Source organism: Salvelinus fontinalis, chromosome 2 (assembly GCF_029448725.1).
Source record: "Salvelinus fontinalis isolate EN_2023a chromosome 2, ASM2944872v1, whole genome shotgun sequence".
Lineage (NCBI taxonomy): Eukaryota > Metazoa > Chordata > Actinopteri > Salmoniformes > Salmonidae > Salvelinus > Salvelinus fontinalis.
In genome coordinates this window covers 13248528-13268102 of record NC_074666.1, presented here as the reverse complement: position 1 = coordinate 13268102, position 19575 = coordinate 13248528, and the positions used below count along the sequence as shown (strand labels likewise).

General features: G+C 44.9%; 1 protein-coding gene and 1 long non-coding RNA gene across 2 annotated transcripts in view; one reads left to right on the top strand and one right to left on the bottom strand.

The window, feature by feature from the left end:
• alpk2 (alpha-kinase 2) overlaps window positions 1-17255 on the top strand; it is a 27282-nt gene extending 10027 nt beyond the window's left edge. The window contains exons 2-10 of the mRNA XM_055864098.1: window positions 2326-4012; window positions 4289-4436; window positions 9749-9876; window positions 11971-12018; window positions 12195-12493; window positions 12676-12764; window positions 13018-13235; window positions 13435-13483; window positions 13627-17255. Of these exons, the coding sequence (XP_055720073.1) occupies window positions 2326-4012; window positions 4289-4436; window positions 9749-9876; window positions 11971-12018; window positions 12195-12493; window positions 12676-12764; window positions 13018-13235; window positions 13435-13483; window positions 13627-13831 (2871 nt within the window). The 3' untranslated portion in view covers window positions 13832-17255. The remainder of the gene's footprint in view (window positions 1-2325; window positions 4013-4288; window positions 4437-9748; window positions 9877-11970; window positions 12019-12194; window positions 12494-12675; window positions 12765-13017; window positions 13236-13434; window positions 13484-13626) is intronic.
• Window positions 1064-19575, bottom strand: LOC129812554 (uncharacterized). Its single transcript, XR_008753027.1, has 2 exons — window positions 19009-19575; window positions 1064-2475 (listed from the first exon to the last, which is right to left on the bottom strand). It is a non-coding gene; the product is annotated as an uncharacterized LOC129812554 (long non-coding RNA).

Here is a 19575-nt window from a genome sequence, read left to right as displayed (position 1 = left end):
AGCTCTGGGCTCGCTCTGGGAGCCTAGCTCTGGGCTAGCTCTGGGAGGATAGCTCTCGGCTATCTCTGGGAGGTCAGCTCTGGGAGACTAGCTCTGGGCTAGCTCTGGGAGCCTAGCTCTGGGAGGATAGCTCCCGGCTAGCTCTGGGAGGTTAGCTCTGGAAGCCTAGCTCTGGGAGCCTACTGTAGCTCTGAGACTGACAGCTGGGTCTGGCCCTGTGAAGGGGTCTAAGAAAATGAGAGGCCTAGAAAAACCTCAGATAGACAGAACAGAAATGGCAACGCTAATTATAGTGGGTGTTTGATGATAATAGCACGCACCCCAGGATGGAAGCACAGCTAAGGAGTGTAACAAGACTCTCTTCCCCCCTACTCACTCTCACACACACACACACACACACACACACACACACACACACACACACACACACACACACACACACACACACACACACACACACACACACACACACACACACACACACACACACACACACACCTTCAGAGCAGTCTAACAAAGCTCACTCACTGGGTTAAACGCCTGGGAGGATAAAGGGACACATTGATTGGCTTAAACATTTTGAGTTGCACAGTTAATAGTGCACAGCCCATAACAGTGTTATAGACCAGACCATTCCCACATTTACAGTAGGTTATACGTAAGGCAGTTGACTCTAATCAACATAATGCAAGTTGTTATATAGCAAGATATGTTTACGACAATCTATGACAACAAATACATGAGAAATAAGTATGTTTTAGATAGATGTCTTCGGGAATAATGTGTATCCTTCTTTATTGTTTACTAACCTGCTACTCTACTAACTTATCTGAACATGTTATACTATTTAATGTCTTTTGAATCTTAGCCTATTGAACCTTTCAATATTAACCTGTGTAGTGGGCAGTAATATTTGATATACAGTATATTATATATACATTACATGTGACTCATAATAGGACTAAGCAATTAGCCAATTTAAATGTTTATCTGACTCCATCAAGATAAATAGCAATGTGCAAGAACACAGAAATAGACATTGAAGAAAAATCTGAGAATGGAATTCTAAATACAGGTGTATTTAATAATTTTGTAAAATGAATGGATTCACATACAAGGCACATAGCTTATGTTACAAGGTATTAACAAGCATTACAAGGCATTGCTAAGCATATACTATAGATCCCAAGGGTAACTTACAAGACAAAACATGAACAAAGAGATGCCTACTGGGCCAGAGGTCTAGAAGCCTAGAGGTCTAGAAGCCCAGAGGTCTAGAAGCCCAGAGGTCTAGAAGCCCAGAGTTCTAGAAGCCTAGAGGTCTAGAAGCCCAGAGGTCTAGAAGCCTAGAGGTCTAGAAGCCCAGAGGTCTAGAAGCCTAGAGGTCTAGAAGCCCAGAGTTCTAGAAGCCCGGAGGTCTAGAAGCCCAGAGGTCTAGAAGCCCAGAGGTCTAGAAGCTTAGAGGTCTAGAAGCCCAGAAGTCTAGAAGCCCAGAGGTCTAGAAGCCCAGAGGTCTAGAAGCCCGGAGGTCTAGAAGCCCAGAGGCCTAGAGGTCTAGAAGCCCAGAGGCCTAGAGGTCTAGAAGCCCGGAGGTCTAGAAGCCCAGAGGCCTAGAGGTCTAGAAGCCTAGAGGTCTAGAAGCCTAGAGGTCTAGAAGCCTAGAGGTCTAGAAGCCCAGAGTTCTAGAAGCCCTGAGGTCTAGAAGCCTAGAGGTCTAGAAGCCCAGAGGTCTAGAAGCCCAGAGGTCTAGAAGCTTAGAGGTCTAGAAGCCCAGAAGTCTAGAAGCCCAGAGGTCTAGAAGCCCGGAGGTCTAGAAGCCCAGAGGCCTAGAGGTCTAGAAGCCCAGAGGTCTAGAAGCCTAGAGGTCTAGAAGCCCAGAGTTCTAGAAGCCCAGAGGTCTAGAAGCCTAGAGGTCTAGAAGCCCAGAGGTCTAGAAGCCTAGAGGTCTAGAAGCCTAGGAAATGAGAATTGATCATATAACCTTCCTCCATGGACTGGATACAGGATAAGAGAGATCATACATCCATATAGATAGCATCAGAGTTATCCTCAGTGAACAGTTACCACAGAGATCAAACATCCATATAGATAGTATCAGAGTTATCCTCAGTGAACAATTACCACAGAAATCATACATCCATATAGATAGCATCAGAGTTCACCCTGTCCAGATACAAGTTGGGTATTGTCCTTTGTGCTTTCCTTGTGTTCCTGGACCATTTGTCATGCAGCTCCAGGTGACAGAGAGCACATACGTTAGGGCCGAGCCTCCACCTTTGGTGACTATTGAACCATTTGAAACATTGTTTATTTCTCCCCATGTAGCACCTTAGAGATGCAGTGCGGAATGTGACAGAAAATAATGTCTCCCAGCTGGGCGGCTTGTTCATTGAGGGGGAAGATGAAGAAAGAAGTTATGGGTCGGTGAGCGTCTCCGGTTACCCTTCCAGTAGCAAGGCACATCAGGTGGAGCATCTGTGTGGCGACAAGAGACATCAACAGTCATTTAAGAAGTTTCAATGTACCACAGACTCTGACAGGAACACATACTTGACGGCACACAGAGACACACCGTCCCGAGGCACTAAGGTGGACATACATGTGTCCCCCAACACAGACAGGAAGGACCTCCAGGAGACAGAGGGGAAGAGGCCACAGTGGGGGAATCCACCATTTTTAATGCCTGTTATGCCTTTAGCTCCTCTGAGTCTCAGCGTGGGCCGATCTCTCTTTTGCCGGACGAACAGTGCTTTGGAAGGGGATATCATCCAAGCCAGTCCTAAGAGCTCACTACTCAATGAACAGAAAGGTCAGAGTTGTGGGTTTATACAATCTAATGTGCCCCGACTGCCCGTTTTGCCCGCCTGTTTCCGAGGGAAGTTTGATAAGAAGACACCTGTGGTAAACAAAGAGGAAAAACTGTTGTTGACGAAAACAAAGAGGAATACAGGTTCTAGAGATACAACATCAGAGGACAAAGGTGGAAAGTTGACTATTTGCTCTGGGTGGAATCTGAACAGGGACTTTCCAGCATCGTCTTCGTCAAGTGAGGAATCAACAGCATCTTGGTCTCTTGACAGAAAGAAAAACATCACAGTCCCACATGAGGTCAGCTCCCTCGGTAAAGAACTCTCCAACTATATCATTGTGACCGGTGATCACTTGATGATCTCAGAGAAGGAACGTGTTGCATACTTAACTCTAGACCAGGAGAACCCGCTAGACTCCAGAACGTCCTTGTTGAAACAAATACAATCAGACAGAAATAAAGAACCCAATCACTGTGTTACAGCAGACGTAAAGAAAGGCTCCAAGATGCCTCATAAAACCAGAACACACTCCAAAAAAGACAAGCCAGCTGTGGTTCACCATCTGGCCCCACCAACCTCCAAAACACAAGAGAACCTACCGCTCGGATCTAACATTAAATGTGGTCCCCTAACAACACGCGAGGATGGCGACGATGGATCTGTGACTGTCAAAGAGACTATCGTCATAACAGAGAACGTTAACACCAAAGGCCACGCCCACGGGAAGAAGAAGAAACACTCTGGGAAACACTCCCAGAATGCAACAGTGAAGAGCGAGGGGGTAGAGCCCCTGGTTGAGGTGGAGAACAGGGCTAAACAGAAGACTGCTACCAATGGGAAAATAGACACCTTTGTTGCCAAATTTGGACCCAAGGCTGGGAAAACCAAAGATAAGACTACAGCAGCTCTGCCTTGTAAGAAGGACAGTGTTCATTCAGACAGCGCTCAGAAACAACCTGGTGTGAAATCTTTGGTTGACGCTTCTGTCATCAGCCAAGGTGCCACAGTGAGTGACCCTTCCTCCAAGGTGCCCCAGTCTACCATCCCCATTGGCCAGCAGCCCAATGATGATGTCATCAAGCGGCGCCGTCTGTCTGAGGACAAGTTTGGTAAACACGAACCCAAGGCTGCTGTTGAGACAACTCGTAGGAAGGCCTACAGCGATGTACTGAAACAGAGAACACATCATGCACCAAAAGAAGGTGGGGATGCATTGCAGTATACTCTACTATTACACCGCCCTGGGTTCAGATGGTATTTGTTTTCTTTCAAATACGTAGAGCGTTTGATTGAGCCTACTTGGAGCGCCACATGGGCAGAATTCCATTGGTTTGATTACGTAACTTATCTATTTGAAAGAAAACAATAAATCTATTTGAGCCCATGTCTAGTGTTATGATAACTACTCTAAAATTATTATTAACGATAATATACATTTTCTGTGTAATTCTTAGACACATGTGTATATTTTTTTCCAGTGCCCAGAGTGGTGCAGCGGATCCAGGCAGTGGCTGTCAGTGGCGATCCTCAGAGTCTCAGTCTAGGGTGTCAGTTCACGGCTGTCTTTACTGACTACACCGTCACCTGGACCAGAGAGGGGGCAGTGCTGGCTGAGATCAAGAGAAGGTACAAGTCCTGATTTGATTTGACAGTATATTACATTGTCCATGCCCTTAAATGTTCCTATGGGAGAGCTAGTTACCCTACCCTGTTACCATATTTCAGTGTTTCTCAAATATCTTATTGAATACTCCCAGACATTCCATTTATTTGATCTATTTCAGTACTTACAATGCATTCGGAAAGTATTCAGACCTCTTGACTTTGTCCACATTTTGTTGCGTTACAGACTTATTCTAAAATGGATTAAACTGTTGTTGTTTTTCCCTCATCAATCTACACACAATACCCCATAATGACTAAGCAAAACCTATTTTTTAGAAATGTTTGCTAAATGTTTGCCCAGCTCTGGGAGACATAAGTATTCAGACCCTTTACTTAGTACTTTGTTGAAGCACCTTTGGCAGCGATTGCAGCCTTGAGTCTTCTTGGGTATGACACTACAAGCTTGTCAGGTTGGCTGGGGAGCCTCACTACACAGCTATTTTCAGGTCTCTCCAGAGATGTTTGATTGGGTTCAAGTCCAGGCTCTGGCTGGGCCAATCAAGGACATTCAGAGACCTGTCCTGAAGCCACTCCTTCGTTGTCTTGGCTGTGTGCTTAGGGTCATTGTCCTGTTGGAAGGTGAACCTTCGCCCCAGTCTGAGTTCCTGAGCGCTCTGGAGAAGGTTTTCATCAAGAATCTCGCTGTAATTTGCTCCGTTCAGCTTCCCTGTATCCTGACTAGTCCCTGCCGCTGAAAAACATCCCCACAGCATGATGCTGCCACCACCACGCTTCATTAGGGATGGTGCCAGGTTTCCTCCAGGCATGACGCTTGGCATTCAGGCCAAAGAGTTCAATCTTGGTTTCTTCAGACCAGAGAATCTTCTTTCTCATGGTCTGTGAGTCCTTTAGGTGTCATCTTGCAAACTCCAAGCGGGCTGTCATGTGCCTTTCACTGAAGAGTGGCTCCCGTTTTGGTCACTCTACCATAAAGGCCTGATTGGTGGAGTGCTGCAGAGATGGTTGTCCTTCTGGAAGGTTCTCCCATCTCCACAGAAGAACTCTGGAGTTCTGTCAAAGTGACCATCGGGTTCTTGGTCACCACCCTGACCAAGGCCCTTCTCCCCCAATTATTCAATTTGGTGCGGGAGGCCAGCTCTAGGAAGAATCTTGGTGCTTCCAAACTTCTTCCATTTCAGAATGATGGAGTGATGGAAGCCACTGTGTTCTTGGGGACCTTCAATGCAGCAGACCTTTTTTGGTACCCTTCCACAGATCTGTGCCTCCACACAATCCTGTCTCGGAGCTCTACGGACAATTCCTTCAATCTCAAGGCTTGGTTTTTGCTCTGACATGACCTGTCAACTGTGAGACCTTATATGGACAGGTGTGTGCCTTTCCAAATCATGTCCAATCAGTTAAATTTACCACAGGTGGACTCCAATCAAGTTGTAGAAACATCTCAAGGATGATCAATGGAAACAGGGCCTAAGCTCAATTTTGAATCTCATAGCAATACTTATGTAAATAAGGTGTTTCTGTTTTTATTTTTAATACATTTGCAAAAGTTTCTAACTATGGGATATTGTGTGTAGATTGATGAATAAGAACATTCATTTAATCAATTTTAGAATAAGTTTGTAACGTAACAAAATGTGGAAAAGGGAAAGGGGTCTGAACACTTTCCCGAATGCACTGTACTAGCTACACCAGATCCAGCTAGGTACACCAGATCCAGCTAGCTACACCAGATCCAGCTAGGTACACCAGATCCAGCTAGGTACACCAGATCCAGCTAGGTACACCAGATCCAGCTAGGTACACCAATCCAGCTAGGTACACCAGATCCAGCTAGGTACACCAGATCCAGCTAGGTACACCAGATCCAGCTAGGTACACCAGATCCAGCTAGGTACACCAGATCCAGCTAGGTACACCAGATCCAGCTAGCTACACCAGATCCAGCTAGCTACACCAATCCAGCTAGGTACACCAGATCCAGCTAGCTACACCAGATCCAGCTAGGTACACCAGATCCAGCTAGGTACACCAGATCCAGCTAGGTACACCAGATCCAGCTAGGTACACCAGATCCAGCTAGGTACACCAGATCCAGCTAGCTACACCAGATCCAGCTAGCTACACCAATCCAGCTAGGTACACCAGATCCAGCTAGCTACACCAGATCCAGCTAGCTACACCAGATCCAGCTAGCTACACCAATCCAGCTAGGTACACCAGATCCAGCTAGGTACACCAGATCCAGCTAGGTACACCAGATCCAGCTAGGTACACCAATCCAGCTAGCTACACCAGATCCAGCTAGCTACACCAGATCCAGCTAGCTACACCAGATCCAGCTAGCTACACCAATCCAGCTAGGTACACCAGATCCAGCTAGGTACACCAGATCCAGCTAGCTACACCAATCCAGCTAGGTACACCAGATCCAGCTAGGTACACCAGATCCAGCTAGCTACACCAATCCAGCTAGGTACACCAGATCCAGCTAGGTACACCAATCCAGCTAGCTACACCTGATCCAACTAACTACACCTGATCCAACTAGCTACACCAGATCCAGCTAGGTACACCAGATCCAGCTAGGTACACCAATCCAGCTAGCTACACCTGATCCAACTAACTACACCTGATCCAACTAGCTACACCAGATCCAGCTGGGTACACAAATCCAGCTAGCTACACCTGATCCAGCTAGCTACACCTGATCCAGCTAGCTACATCAGATCCAGCTAGGTACACCTGATCCAACTAGCTACACCTGATCCAACTAGCTACACCTGATCCAACTAGCTACACCTGATGTAACTAGCTACACCTGATGTAACTAGCTACACCTGATCCAGCTAGGTACACCTGATCCAACTAGCTACACCTGATCCAACTAGCTACACCTGATCCAACTATCTACACCTGATCCAACTATCTACACCTGATCCAACTAGCTACACCTGATCCAACTAGCTACACCTGATGTAACTAGCTACACCTGATCCAACTAGCTACACCTGATGTAGCTATCTACACCTGATCCAATTAGCTACACCTGATGCAACTAGCTACACCTGATCCAACTAGCTACACCTGATGTAGCTATCTACACCTGATCCAACTAGCTACACCTGATCCAACTAGCTACACCTGATCCAACTAGCTACACCTGATGTAACTAGCTACACCTGATCCAACTAGCTACACCTGATGTAACTAGCTACACCTGATCCAACTAGCTACACCTGATCCAATTAGCTACACCTGATGTAACTAGCTACACCTGATCCAACTAGCTACACCTGATCCAACTAGCTACACCTGATGTAACTAGCTACACCTGATCCAACTAGCTACACCTGATGTAGCTATCTACACCTGATCCAATTAGCTACACCTGATGTAACTAGCTACACCTGATGTAACTAGCTACACCTGATCCAATTAGCTACACCTGATCCAATTAGCTACACCTGATCCAACTAGCTACACCTGATGTAGCTATCTACACCTGATCCAATTAGCTACACCTGATGTAACTAGCTACACCTGATCCAATTAGCTACACCTGATCCAATTAGCTACACCTGATCCAACTAGCTACACCTGATCCAATTAGCTACACCTGATGTAACTAGCTACACCTGATGTAACTAGCTACACCTGATCCAACTAGCTACACCTGATGTAGCTATCTACACCTGATCCAATTAGCTACACCTGATGCAACTAGCTACACCTGATCCAACTAGCTACACCTGATGTAACTAGCTACACCAGATCCAGCTAGCTACACCTGATCCAATTAGCTACACCTGATCCAACTAGCTACACCTGATCCAACTAGCTACACCTGATCCAACTAGCTACACCTGATGTAACTAGCTACACCTGATCCAATTAGCTACACCTGATGCAACTAGCTCCACCTGATGCAATTAGCTACACCTGATGCAACTAGCTACACCTGATCCAACTAACTATACCTGATCCAACTAACTACACCTGATCCAACTAGCTGTACCTGATCCTACTAATTAAAGGGTTGGCGATTAGTTGGCTCAGTTGAATTAGTGTACTATTATAGTAATGGTATAGATCACAGCTGAGGGTACTACACGAGAGGTTTGGGAGACACGCCATTTGAAAGACCACTTGGTGTTGCTCTCTCTCAGTGTAAGTTACTGTAGCAATATATTTGGCAGATGTTAACCCATCAATGTGTGATGATGATTCAGCCATGAGTGGGAGGAAGGTCCCGTTTTTATATAACACTATGATTCAACTGTGCATCAGGTGCTATATCGTTGTTATTGTTCCAGAAATCTCCACTTAGTTGGAAAACGGCCAGTCACGATTATTGTGTTAGATTACCTGTCTCTACTTACGTAATACAACTTTTAGAAATAACATTGTTGAAAAATGTCTAAAGAGTGAAAGTGAGTTAACACATATGTTGAGTCAGGTGTATGCTGAGTCAGGTGTATGTTGAGTCAGGTGTATGTTGAGTCAGGTTTATGCTGAGTCAGGTTTATGCTGAGTCAGGTTTATGTTGAGTCAGGTTTATGTTGAGTCATGTTTATGCTGAGTCAGGTGTATGCTGAGTCAGGTGTATGCTGAGTCAGGTGTATGCTGAGTCAGGTGTATGTTGAGTCAGGTGTATGTTGAGTCAGGTGTATGCTGAGTCAGGTGTATGCTGAGGCAGGTGTATGCTGAGTCAGGTGTATGCTGAGTCAGGTGTATGCTGAGTCAGGTGTATGCTGAGTCAGATGTATGCTGAGTCAGGTGTTTGCTGAGTCAGGTGTATGCTGAGTCAGGTGTATGTTGAGTCAGGTGTATGTTGAGTCAGGTTTATGCTGAGTCAGGTTTATGCTGAGTCAGGTTTATGTTGAGTCAGGTTTATGTTGAGTCATGTTTATGCTGAGTCAGGTGTATGCTGAGTCAGGTGTATGCTGAGTCAGGTGTATGCTGAGTCAGGTGTATGTTTTGAACAGAGACCAAGAAATTAAGGGAATATAGCCTCCAGTTAGACTCTTATCACTCTCAATATAACACTTTCATTATTCATTAATGAATCAATGTTTTGTCAGCAAGCTGCCTTCATCAGGGTAGTTTAATAGAGCAGGGGTTTCCAACCTTTTTTGATTAATGTACTACCAACTGAGTTTTGCTCTGCACAGAATACACCTGAAGCATTTTACCAGTGAGCCTATGGTCTCATAGTACACCTGGTTGGGAAACACTGGAGAACAAGTATGAATAGATTATGTTAATTCAGAATAATGATTCAAGGTTTATTCTCTCCTTTCTGCTCTGTGTAGTGCTGGAGATGAGAGCAGAGTGTGCCTCACCATCACCAAGGCCTCCAATAAAGATCTGGGGAAGTACCGCTGTAGTCTCCTCTGTTCCCATGGCTCTGTCATCCTGGACTACCTCCTCACCTACGAGGGTAAGACACGTTAGACTACCTCCTCACCTACGAGGGTAAGACACGTTAGACTACCTATGAGGGCAAGACACGTTAGACTACCTCCTCACCTACGAGGGTAAGACACGTTAGACTACCTCCTCACCTACGAGGGTAAGACACGTTAGACTACCTCCTCACCTACGAGGGTAAGACACGTTAGACTACCTATGAGGGTAAGACACGTTAGACTACCTCCTCACCTACGAGGGTAAGACGCGTTAGACTACCTCCTCACCTACGAGGGTAAGACACGTTAGACTACCTCCTCACCTACGAGGGTAAGACACGTTAGACTACCTCCTCAAATACGAGGGTAAGACACGTTAGACTACCTCCTCACCTACGAGGGTAAGACACGTTAGACTACCTATGAGGGTAAGACACGTTAGACTACCTCCTCACCTACGAGGATAAGACGCGTTAGACTACCTCCTCACCTACGAGGGTAAGACACGTTAGACTACCTCCTCACCTACGAGGGTAAGACACGTTAGACTACCTCCTCACCTACGAGGGTAAGACACGTTAGACTACCTCCTCACCTACGAGGTTAAGACACGTTACACTACCTCCTCACCTACGAGGGTAAGACACGTTAGACTACCTCCTCACCTATGAGGGTAAGACACGTTAGACTACCTCGTCACCTACGAGGGTAAGACACGTTAGACTACCTCCTCACCTACGAGGGTAAGACACGTTAGACTACCTATGAGGGTAAGACACGTTAGACTACCTCCTCACCTACGAGGATAAGACGCGTTAGACTACCTCCTCACCTACGAGGGTAAGACACGTTAGACTACCTCCTCACCTACGAGGGTAAGACACGTTAGACTACCTCCTCACCTACGAGGGTAAGACACGTTAGACTACCTCCTCACCTACGAGGTTAAGACACGTTACACTACCTCCTCACCTACGAGGTTAAGACACGTTACACTACCTCCTCACCTACGAGGGTAAGACACGTTAGACTACCTCCTCACCTATGAGGGTAAGACACGTTAGACTACCTCGTCACCTACGAGGGTAAGACACGTTAGACTACCTCCTCACCTACGAGGGTAAGACACGTTAGACTACCTATGAGGGTAAGACACGTTAGACTACCTCCTCACCTACGAGGATAAGACGCGTTAGACTACCTCCTCACCTACGAGGGTAAGACACGTTAGACTACCTCCTCACCTACGAGGGTAAGACACGTTAGACTACCTCCTCACCTACGAGGGTAAGACACGTTAGACTACCTCCTCACCTACGAGGTTAAGACACGTTACACTACCTCCTCACCTACGAGGGTAAGACGCGTTAGACTACCTCCTCACCTACGAGGGTAAGACACGTTAGACTACCTCCTCACCTACAAGGGTAAGACACGTTAGACTACCTCCTCACCTACGAGGGTAAGACACGTTAGACTACCTCCTCACCTACGAGGGTAAGACACGTTAGACTACCTCCTCACCTACGAGGGTAAGACGCGTTAGACTACCTCCTCACCTACGAGGGTAAGACACGTTAGACTACCTCCTCACCTACGAGGGTAAGACACGTTAGCCCACCTCCTCACCTACGAGGGTAAGACACGTTAGACTACCTCCTCAAATACGAGGGTAAGACACGTTAGACTACCTCCTCACCTACGAGGGTAAGACACGTTAGACTACCTCCTCACCTACGAGGGTAAGACACGTTAGACTACCTCCTCACCTACGAGGGTAAGACACGTTAGACTACCTCCTCACCTACGAGGGAAAGACACGTTAGACTACCTCCTCACCTACGGGGGTAAGACACGTTAGACTACCTCCTCACCTACGAGGGTAAGACACGTTAGCCCACCTCCTCACCTACGAGGGTAAGACACGTTAGACTACCTCACCTACGAGGGTAAGACACGTAATACGTCACACTCACATCCAAGTTTCACATTTCTGGTTTAATTTGCCATGTGCAATGAATATATTGGAAATCTTACTCAACAGGGCTCTCACAATAAAAACAGCAAAATACAAACATAATTTGGAAGTTAACAGCCCCCACTGTTTCTGTCTGTCTCTTTCATAGTGCTGAGTGAGATTGTCATCCTGGCTCATCCCCAGAAAAACACCACAGGTGAGTAGTGATCTAATGTTGAATTTCAGTTTGATATACAGTATACATCTGAGACAAGGTGTTAGGTAATAAAAGTTCAGAGGTCATTCAAAGGTCATTCATTGTGGAAGCATCGAAATATGTTATGCTATGTTAAAGGCTCTTTCTGAATGACTGTATTCCTCTCTCTACCTCAGCTGCTCCCACTGAGCTAGTAGGCGAAGAGGAGGATGTGAAATGTTCCTGTCTGTTGTTCAAAGAGGACTTCCTGTCAGAGCAGTACTTTGATAAGAACCAGCCAGCCAGTCTGGTGACAGAGAAGGAACACTTTGGAGAGGGTATGCACCGAAGGGCCTTCCGGACCAGGCTCAAGGCCGGTATGGTGCCCGTCTTCACCCAGGGCCACCACTGTGTGCTCAAGGTACACAACGCTATCAGCTACGGGACCCAGAACAACGAGGAGTTGGTTCAGAAAAACTATAACCTGGCCGTGGAGGTGAGGGTTTATTTACCTTGATATCACCAGACACAGGGTCAGGGGTACGGTTAGGGTCAGAAAAACAGTTGCTCTCCCTATTTGACATTGTGTAATACTCTGACCCAGGGTTGAGGTCAGTTTCATTTCAATTCAGTCACTTCCTGAACCCTGTTGTACATATGTGTATTGTGTGATTCCAGGAGTGCCATGTTCAGAACACAGCCAGAGAGTACATCAAGGTCTGGACAGCCGTGGCCCAGGCACAGGAAGCCTTCGGAGAAGTTCCAGAGTGAGTATGATGTCATCGCTGTCACATCATCATCTGGTGGGGTGTGGGCCTGCAAATCCCACTGTCAATTCCTAGATGCCATCTCTTCTCCTGTCGTCCTTGTGTTCCACTCAATTTAACCCCTAAACTTCACTCCAGCTCACCTCGTGTTCCGATCTCTCTGTTACAGCAAAAACATGGAATCCTTTTTTTCCAGTGAAATATGCAAAACAGTAACCTTCCTGTTTCTCCCCCCCCCCCCCCCCCCTTCCAGGATTATACCAATATACCTGGTCCACCGTCTGTCTAACGACATCCCGTATGCCACCCTGGAAGAGGAGCTGATGGGGGAGTTTGTCAAGTACTCTGTTCGGGACGGAAAGGAGATCAACCTAAAGAGGAATGACTCAGAGGCAGGACAGAAGTGTTGTACCTTCCAGCACTGGGTCTACCACAAGACTGAGGGTAACCTGCTCGTCACTGACATGCAAGGTAGGTTACTGCATCTGCACAGTGAGCCAAGGTCCAGTCTGGCTACTGTACTTAACAGCAGTGCAAAGAAAGTAGGAGATTAGAAATATAAATAATATATTTACTGTATAAGCACGTGTGACAACTGCTGCTATAAAAAGGGCTTTATAAATAACTTGAATAACTGATTGATTGATTGATTTCTCTCGTTTCATTGTAGGAGTTGGCATGAGATTGACAGATGTTGGAATAGCCACGTGTAAGAAAGGGTGAGTACTGAAAAATAAATACAATACAAAACCTGATGGATTAAATCAAAACGATACAAACACTGTTTTCGCCTGTGTGTATTGTACATTACGCCTCACAAACCACATGCAATGTCTCGTTTTTGTTTTCTTTTGTTCTCTAGATACAAGGGGTTCAAGGGGAACTGTGCCACGTCATTCATTGATCAGTTCAAAGCCTTGCATCTGTGCAACAAGTACTGTGAGATCCTTGGACTCAAGTCTTTACAGCCAAAACCCAAAAAGACTGTGGTTCCTAAACCCAAGCCAACTCAACCTGCCACAAAGACTAAAAAGACTATCGGACCCACCCTGAAGAGCAAATCCTGATAGGAGGAGGGCCTTTACATTTTAAAATTGTCTCATTCAGATAAGAATCAATTTTTACAAGAGAGACCTGATAGTAGACCTAACAGATTTGATACTGGGGAATATCGCCCAATGAATAAACCTGATCTACAATACACTAGAGCGCTACCCGGACACGGGGGGGTTGTCTATCTGGTGTATAAAGAGACTGTTGGGTCAAAGGCAGTACGGCTGTATGAATAAATGTACTGAAGATGACCTGAAGTGTTGTAGCCGTCTGCCAGTACTCTTCAGTCAATCTACCTGGAGAGGATCTGCTGCTGTCAACCATGAAGGGCTTGTCTCATTCACTTGAATAGGTTCTCATGTATTTCTCACGCTGTGATGAAGCTGTGATGATTAGAACGAAGAGGTAGTATAATCAGAGATAATACGTTTCTACCATCTCTGGTAGTGTTTCTGTCTTTGATGAGGTAGCATAGCTACAGGCTATGTTGTTTCTTCTGTGTTTAGTTAGTTTTCTTTTAGTGTATTTCATTTTTTTGTACTTTTTGTGGACACATTTAAACATTTGTTTTAAGAAAATGTGTAAAACATAATTATTGTGTAAGAACATAGACACTGCAAGAAAATTATATAAATCATAGGACTACAATTTTATGCATTTTCTATGATGTACATGATGAGTGAAAATCTATATTTATATATTTGTGTTACATGCGTTTCTTTTTGATTTTGTCTTTTGTTGTTGTAAGGTAACTAGAGGTTGCCAATAGATGTACTTTGAAATTATGTATAACAGATATTTAAGATGTACAGTATCAAACTGAAAAATATATGATGGTACGGTAATGGTACATGTATGGTACTGCAAATAGCAGCGATATGGTAGTAGCCTGCAGCACAGATACAGTGACAGAATAATGAAGGACCAGTCAGAGTGAGAGTACACTTCTTCGCCCCCTGAGATCTCCTCCTCTTGACATCCCAAGCCAGCTGTCTGATGTGCTTGGCCCGGACAGAATGCCTCCAGCTACGCTACCCCTGCAGTCTGCCTCAGAGATGAAACGACTCAATATCGCCATCTGCTGGCTTTTTGGACTACCTCAGCGCTAGGCTACAGTAAACAATGTCCGCCATGTCTGAGTAATCCTCCAGCTGATGTATTAATTCATACTGTCTCTCAGATTCAATACAAAACAAATGATCCATATCACCATATGGATATTAGGTTATATGTAATCGGATATTGCCTTTTCCATTAGAGTGTAATACTTCTCTGGAGCCTTGCGCTTGATGTTTGATAAGTTAGATATTATCGTGTGATGTCGGTGGTGCAGCACACTCAAGTGAATGTAACTCATGTAGGGCCCCGATACCGATTTATGAATGTATGTTTTTTCTAAACACTTCTCAGTATTTGGTATTCAGACTTAACATATTCAGTTGCCTCTGCCGGTGTGGCTACCTTGTACCAGTTGCCTCTGCCGGTGTGGCTACCTTGTACCAGTTGCCTCTGCCGGTGTGGCTACCTTGTACCAGTTGCCTCTGCCGGTGTGGCTACCTTGTACCAGTTGCCTCTGCCGGTGTGGCTACCTTGTACCAGTTGCCTCTGCCGGTGTGGCTACCTTGTACCAGTTGCCTCTGCCGGTGTGGCTACCTTGTACCAGTTGCCTCTGCCGGTGTGGCTACCTTGTACCAGTTGCCTCTGCCGGTGTGGCTACCTTGCGCGCTCTGAATAAATGTCATTCATCCACTGAAAACACTCCACTTGCTGGCCAACAGATTTTCTCGTGAACTTTTATTCAATGGGGTTTTCAGTACATGTATCTTAAACCATCCCTTTAAACACAGAATATACTGTAGAAATCAATGAAAGACAGCCATCTATGCATATTTGTTTCTGTTTCAGCACCAACTGGTAGATTTAAAAATACGTTGATCTTGTAGATTATTTAGGCACATTTGGCGGTTAGGAAATAGCCTATGTATGAATAAAATAAAACAGTTTGGAGAGCCATTTATGCACAGAATGTATTGATGAATAAAATAAAACAGGTTGGAGAGCCTTTATGCACAGAATATATTGATGAATAAAAGATACAGTGGTTTGATTCATCCTGAAAGTTGTCATAGTCAAGTTCACAATAAGGGTTGAACAATAAAATCCAGCCTAATTCTCACTAATCATCAACGGTCCAGTCATGTTGAACCGTGCGCCAGGCTCCAGGTTTAACCTGCTATGTGCGGGCTGAGTTCTAGACTAATGCAAACAGGCTACGTTACGTGGCCCCCAATTATTGCACAACGTTAGCCTAATATAATACTAGCGAGCCTCAGGAACAGTTTACAAGGACGTGACAGAGGAAAGAAAGGTAAATGTAATGGAATGATGCAAAAATAAATATATGTGGATATTACTGACGGTGGCTAACGATAGTGGCTAATATTTAACATGATACAAATTGTAAAATAAAACAGAAAAACCCGGGCATATAATCCAAACATTATAAAACGCGTACATCAACTCGGCAGTTTCAGCCCTTCAGAAGCCTATAGCTTGGCTCTCCACATTTCATCCCAGAAAATCACGAGGGCACGCAATTAAAATCGGAATGGCACAGCTATTTATGTCCTATTTCAATGTGGCCACAATACATTTCATGTTGATATGATTTTCAGTTTGCTTCCATATGGCTAGTTTCACAATCCACTTCTCCAAACGGATTACTAAATTATTTAGGTCTTATAAATGTATCAATTAAGGTGCATGGAGAATGCTGTTATTTCTATTTGAAGAAAAAAAAGCAGATGCTTTTTCCCACTTGGAGTGGAGGCTGCTGAGGGAAGGACGGCTCATAATAATGGCCTGAAATGGAGCTAATGGAAATGGCATCAAACACCTGGAAACCATGGAAACCATGTGTTTGATGTATTTGATACCATTCCACAGATTCCACTCCAGCCATTACCATGAGCCCCTCCTCCCCAATTAAGGTGCCACCAACCTCCTGTGACCGATTGTCTGAAAACCAATGGCCCCATTAACACTGTAGGCTCCCTCTTTGTGTCCCAGGAAGTGTTGTTTTTCTGCCTAGTGATTCTCACTGAAACACTAAACTTTATTGGAATTTAAATTTCCGAAGTGTGAAAGGTCATGTCCTACAGCCATTAAACTGGACACCAAAGACCAACTCATGTCCTACAGCCATTAAACTAGACACCAAAGACCAACATTATGTAAGTAGAGACATGTTTTTAATTTGGTTACATTGACAACAACATAGACAGCACAGAGGACGCAACACCGTTTTCCTCCAGCATCACATGAAAACACAATGGGTCATGTATCTCGGTCTCTAAAAGATGTCTGTGCATTAGTAACACGGTATAACGTGTAGGCAGAGAAGGAAATGGGTCAGCAAGCATCTGAAGCTTCATGTTTCGCCACTGTATCACACGTCTGTTTTTAACACTTACATTGCAGTCAGCATGTGACCAATCACGACTAGTCATATTAAAATCTCATCCAGCCAAATGCCAGCCAAACTTTACTCAAACTACAAACTTTATACGCTCTCTGTATTTAGTTTATTACCTTATTTCCAATGGTGGGTAGGAGGAATACATGCAACAACAATCCCCTATCAAACCAGCAACAACTAGATTCAAGGCCTGTGAAGAGAGCACCAAACTGCATCTAGTTAACCAACCAGGATATATGGCCATGGCCGGTGTGACCCTTACTTCACCGCCACTATCTCTGTTTGACTGACCTCAGGGCATGGGGTCGCAGTGACGCTGTTCTCTTCTCACCGTAGCTATATAGTGTGATAATGGCGTTTGATAGCAGAGGACACAAACACCATTGTCACACTCCACAGCTTCGGCGGATAAAGATGGAGGGAGGGAATACCTGGGATGTGGGGCGAGAGAGAGAGATTAGTCATCTATTGTACGTTTGTCCCTGGTGAATTTCATAGGCTGTTGGATGTGTTTCAATGTAGAAATGACCAACTACAAATAGTATTTCAGTCTTAAAATGAATTTAGACGGATAACTAGTGAGACCGCCATGTAACAGTACAGACTCCCTGACCAAGGCCCTTCTCCCCCGATTGCTCAGTTTGTCCGGGTGGCCAACTCTATGAAGAGTCTTGGTGGTTCCAAACTTCTTCCATTTAAGAATGATGGAGGCCACTGTGTTATTGGGGACCTTCAATGCAGCAGAAATGTTTTGGTACCCTTCCCAAGATCTGTGCCTCGACACAATCCTGTCTCGGAGCTCTACGGACAATTCCTTCAACCTCATGGCTTGGTTTTTGATCTGACATGCTCTGTCATCTGTGGGACCTTATATAGAGAGGTGTGTGTTGATCGATGTGCAACTTATGTAAATATGGGATTTCTGTTCTTTATTTGTAATACATTTGCAAAAAAATGTAAAAACCTATGTATGCTTTGTCATTATGGGGTATTGTGTGTATATTGCTGATTACATTTTTTGAAAATCAATTTTAGAACAAGCCTGTAACATAACGAAACGTGAAAAAAGTCAAGGGGTCTGAATACTTTCCGAAGGCACAGGTGTACTACAGTAGATTATAGTATATAAAGATATATACAGGTGTACTACGGTAGGAAGTAGTATATACATATATATTCATTTGTGTTACAGCAGGAAGTAGTCTATAGATATATTCAGTTGTGATACAGTAGAAAGTAGTACATAAAGATATATACAAGTGTACTACAGTAGGATATAGTATATAAAGATGTAAAGATATATTCAGTTGTGTTACAGCAGGAAGTAGTATAAAAATATATACAGATGTATAGAAGTGTACTACAGTAGGAAGTAGTATATAAAGATATATACAGGTGTACTACAGTAGGATGTACAGGTCTGCCGTGTAAAGGCTCATTTCTCCTCACATTATGAGTTTCTATGACCATTCATCCATCTGCAGTAAGGCTCTACTCAGCTATGTGAATAAACCTGCCGCTTGTCAGATGGAGCAGTCAGTCCAGTCCGGTCTAGTCCGGTCTAGTCCAGTCCGATCCAGTCTGGTCTAGTACAACATGCTTCTTCTCCTCTAGTACGAAATACACCAATTCCCCCTCCTTGATGGTGTAGACTTGTGTTACTTTCTGACTAACACTAGATGACGTGCTCCTTGAGATCCTACGGTAACTCACCGTGAGACTACTTGTTGTTGGACCGTCTTGGCACCTCTCCCCGTTCCACTCCCTCTCTGTAGGCCCCAGGACAGGACTGCTCTCTTTCTCTCTGAGTGCATCCAAAAAAACACAATTTTCCCTGTATGCTCAAGTGGTGCCATTTCAGACAAAGCATGCGTCTCCTTCTTTGTACCGTCTCATCCAGGCTCTTCAGTGAAGACCAGTTAGCCCTACATGTCCAGTCCGGTTTGCAGCAGTCCATGGTGGGTTGACGCAGGTCTGTGGAGAGGTGCAGGTGTGTGGACAGAGACAATCAGCATTTGGGAATGTTGCTTTCCCTTCCCCTCCCTTTATGTAGCCAGAAGGGGGTTGTATGGATTAACAGTTAATTCCCCTCAGTGATAAGCGGCAGGGAAGTATCGATCGACCCTGACTAACTAGTGGAGGAGGGTGCACCAATGCACTAACCTGGTAGGGTAGACAGGCAGGCATCTACACTACCTATTTCACATTCAGCTATTATTTATAAAGACACTATCATACACAATATCTTTGTAACTGTAATTTACAGAAGCTATAGTTATA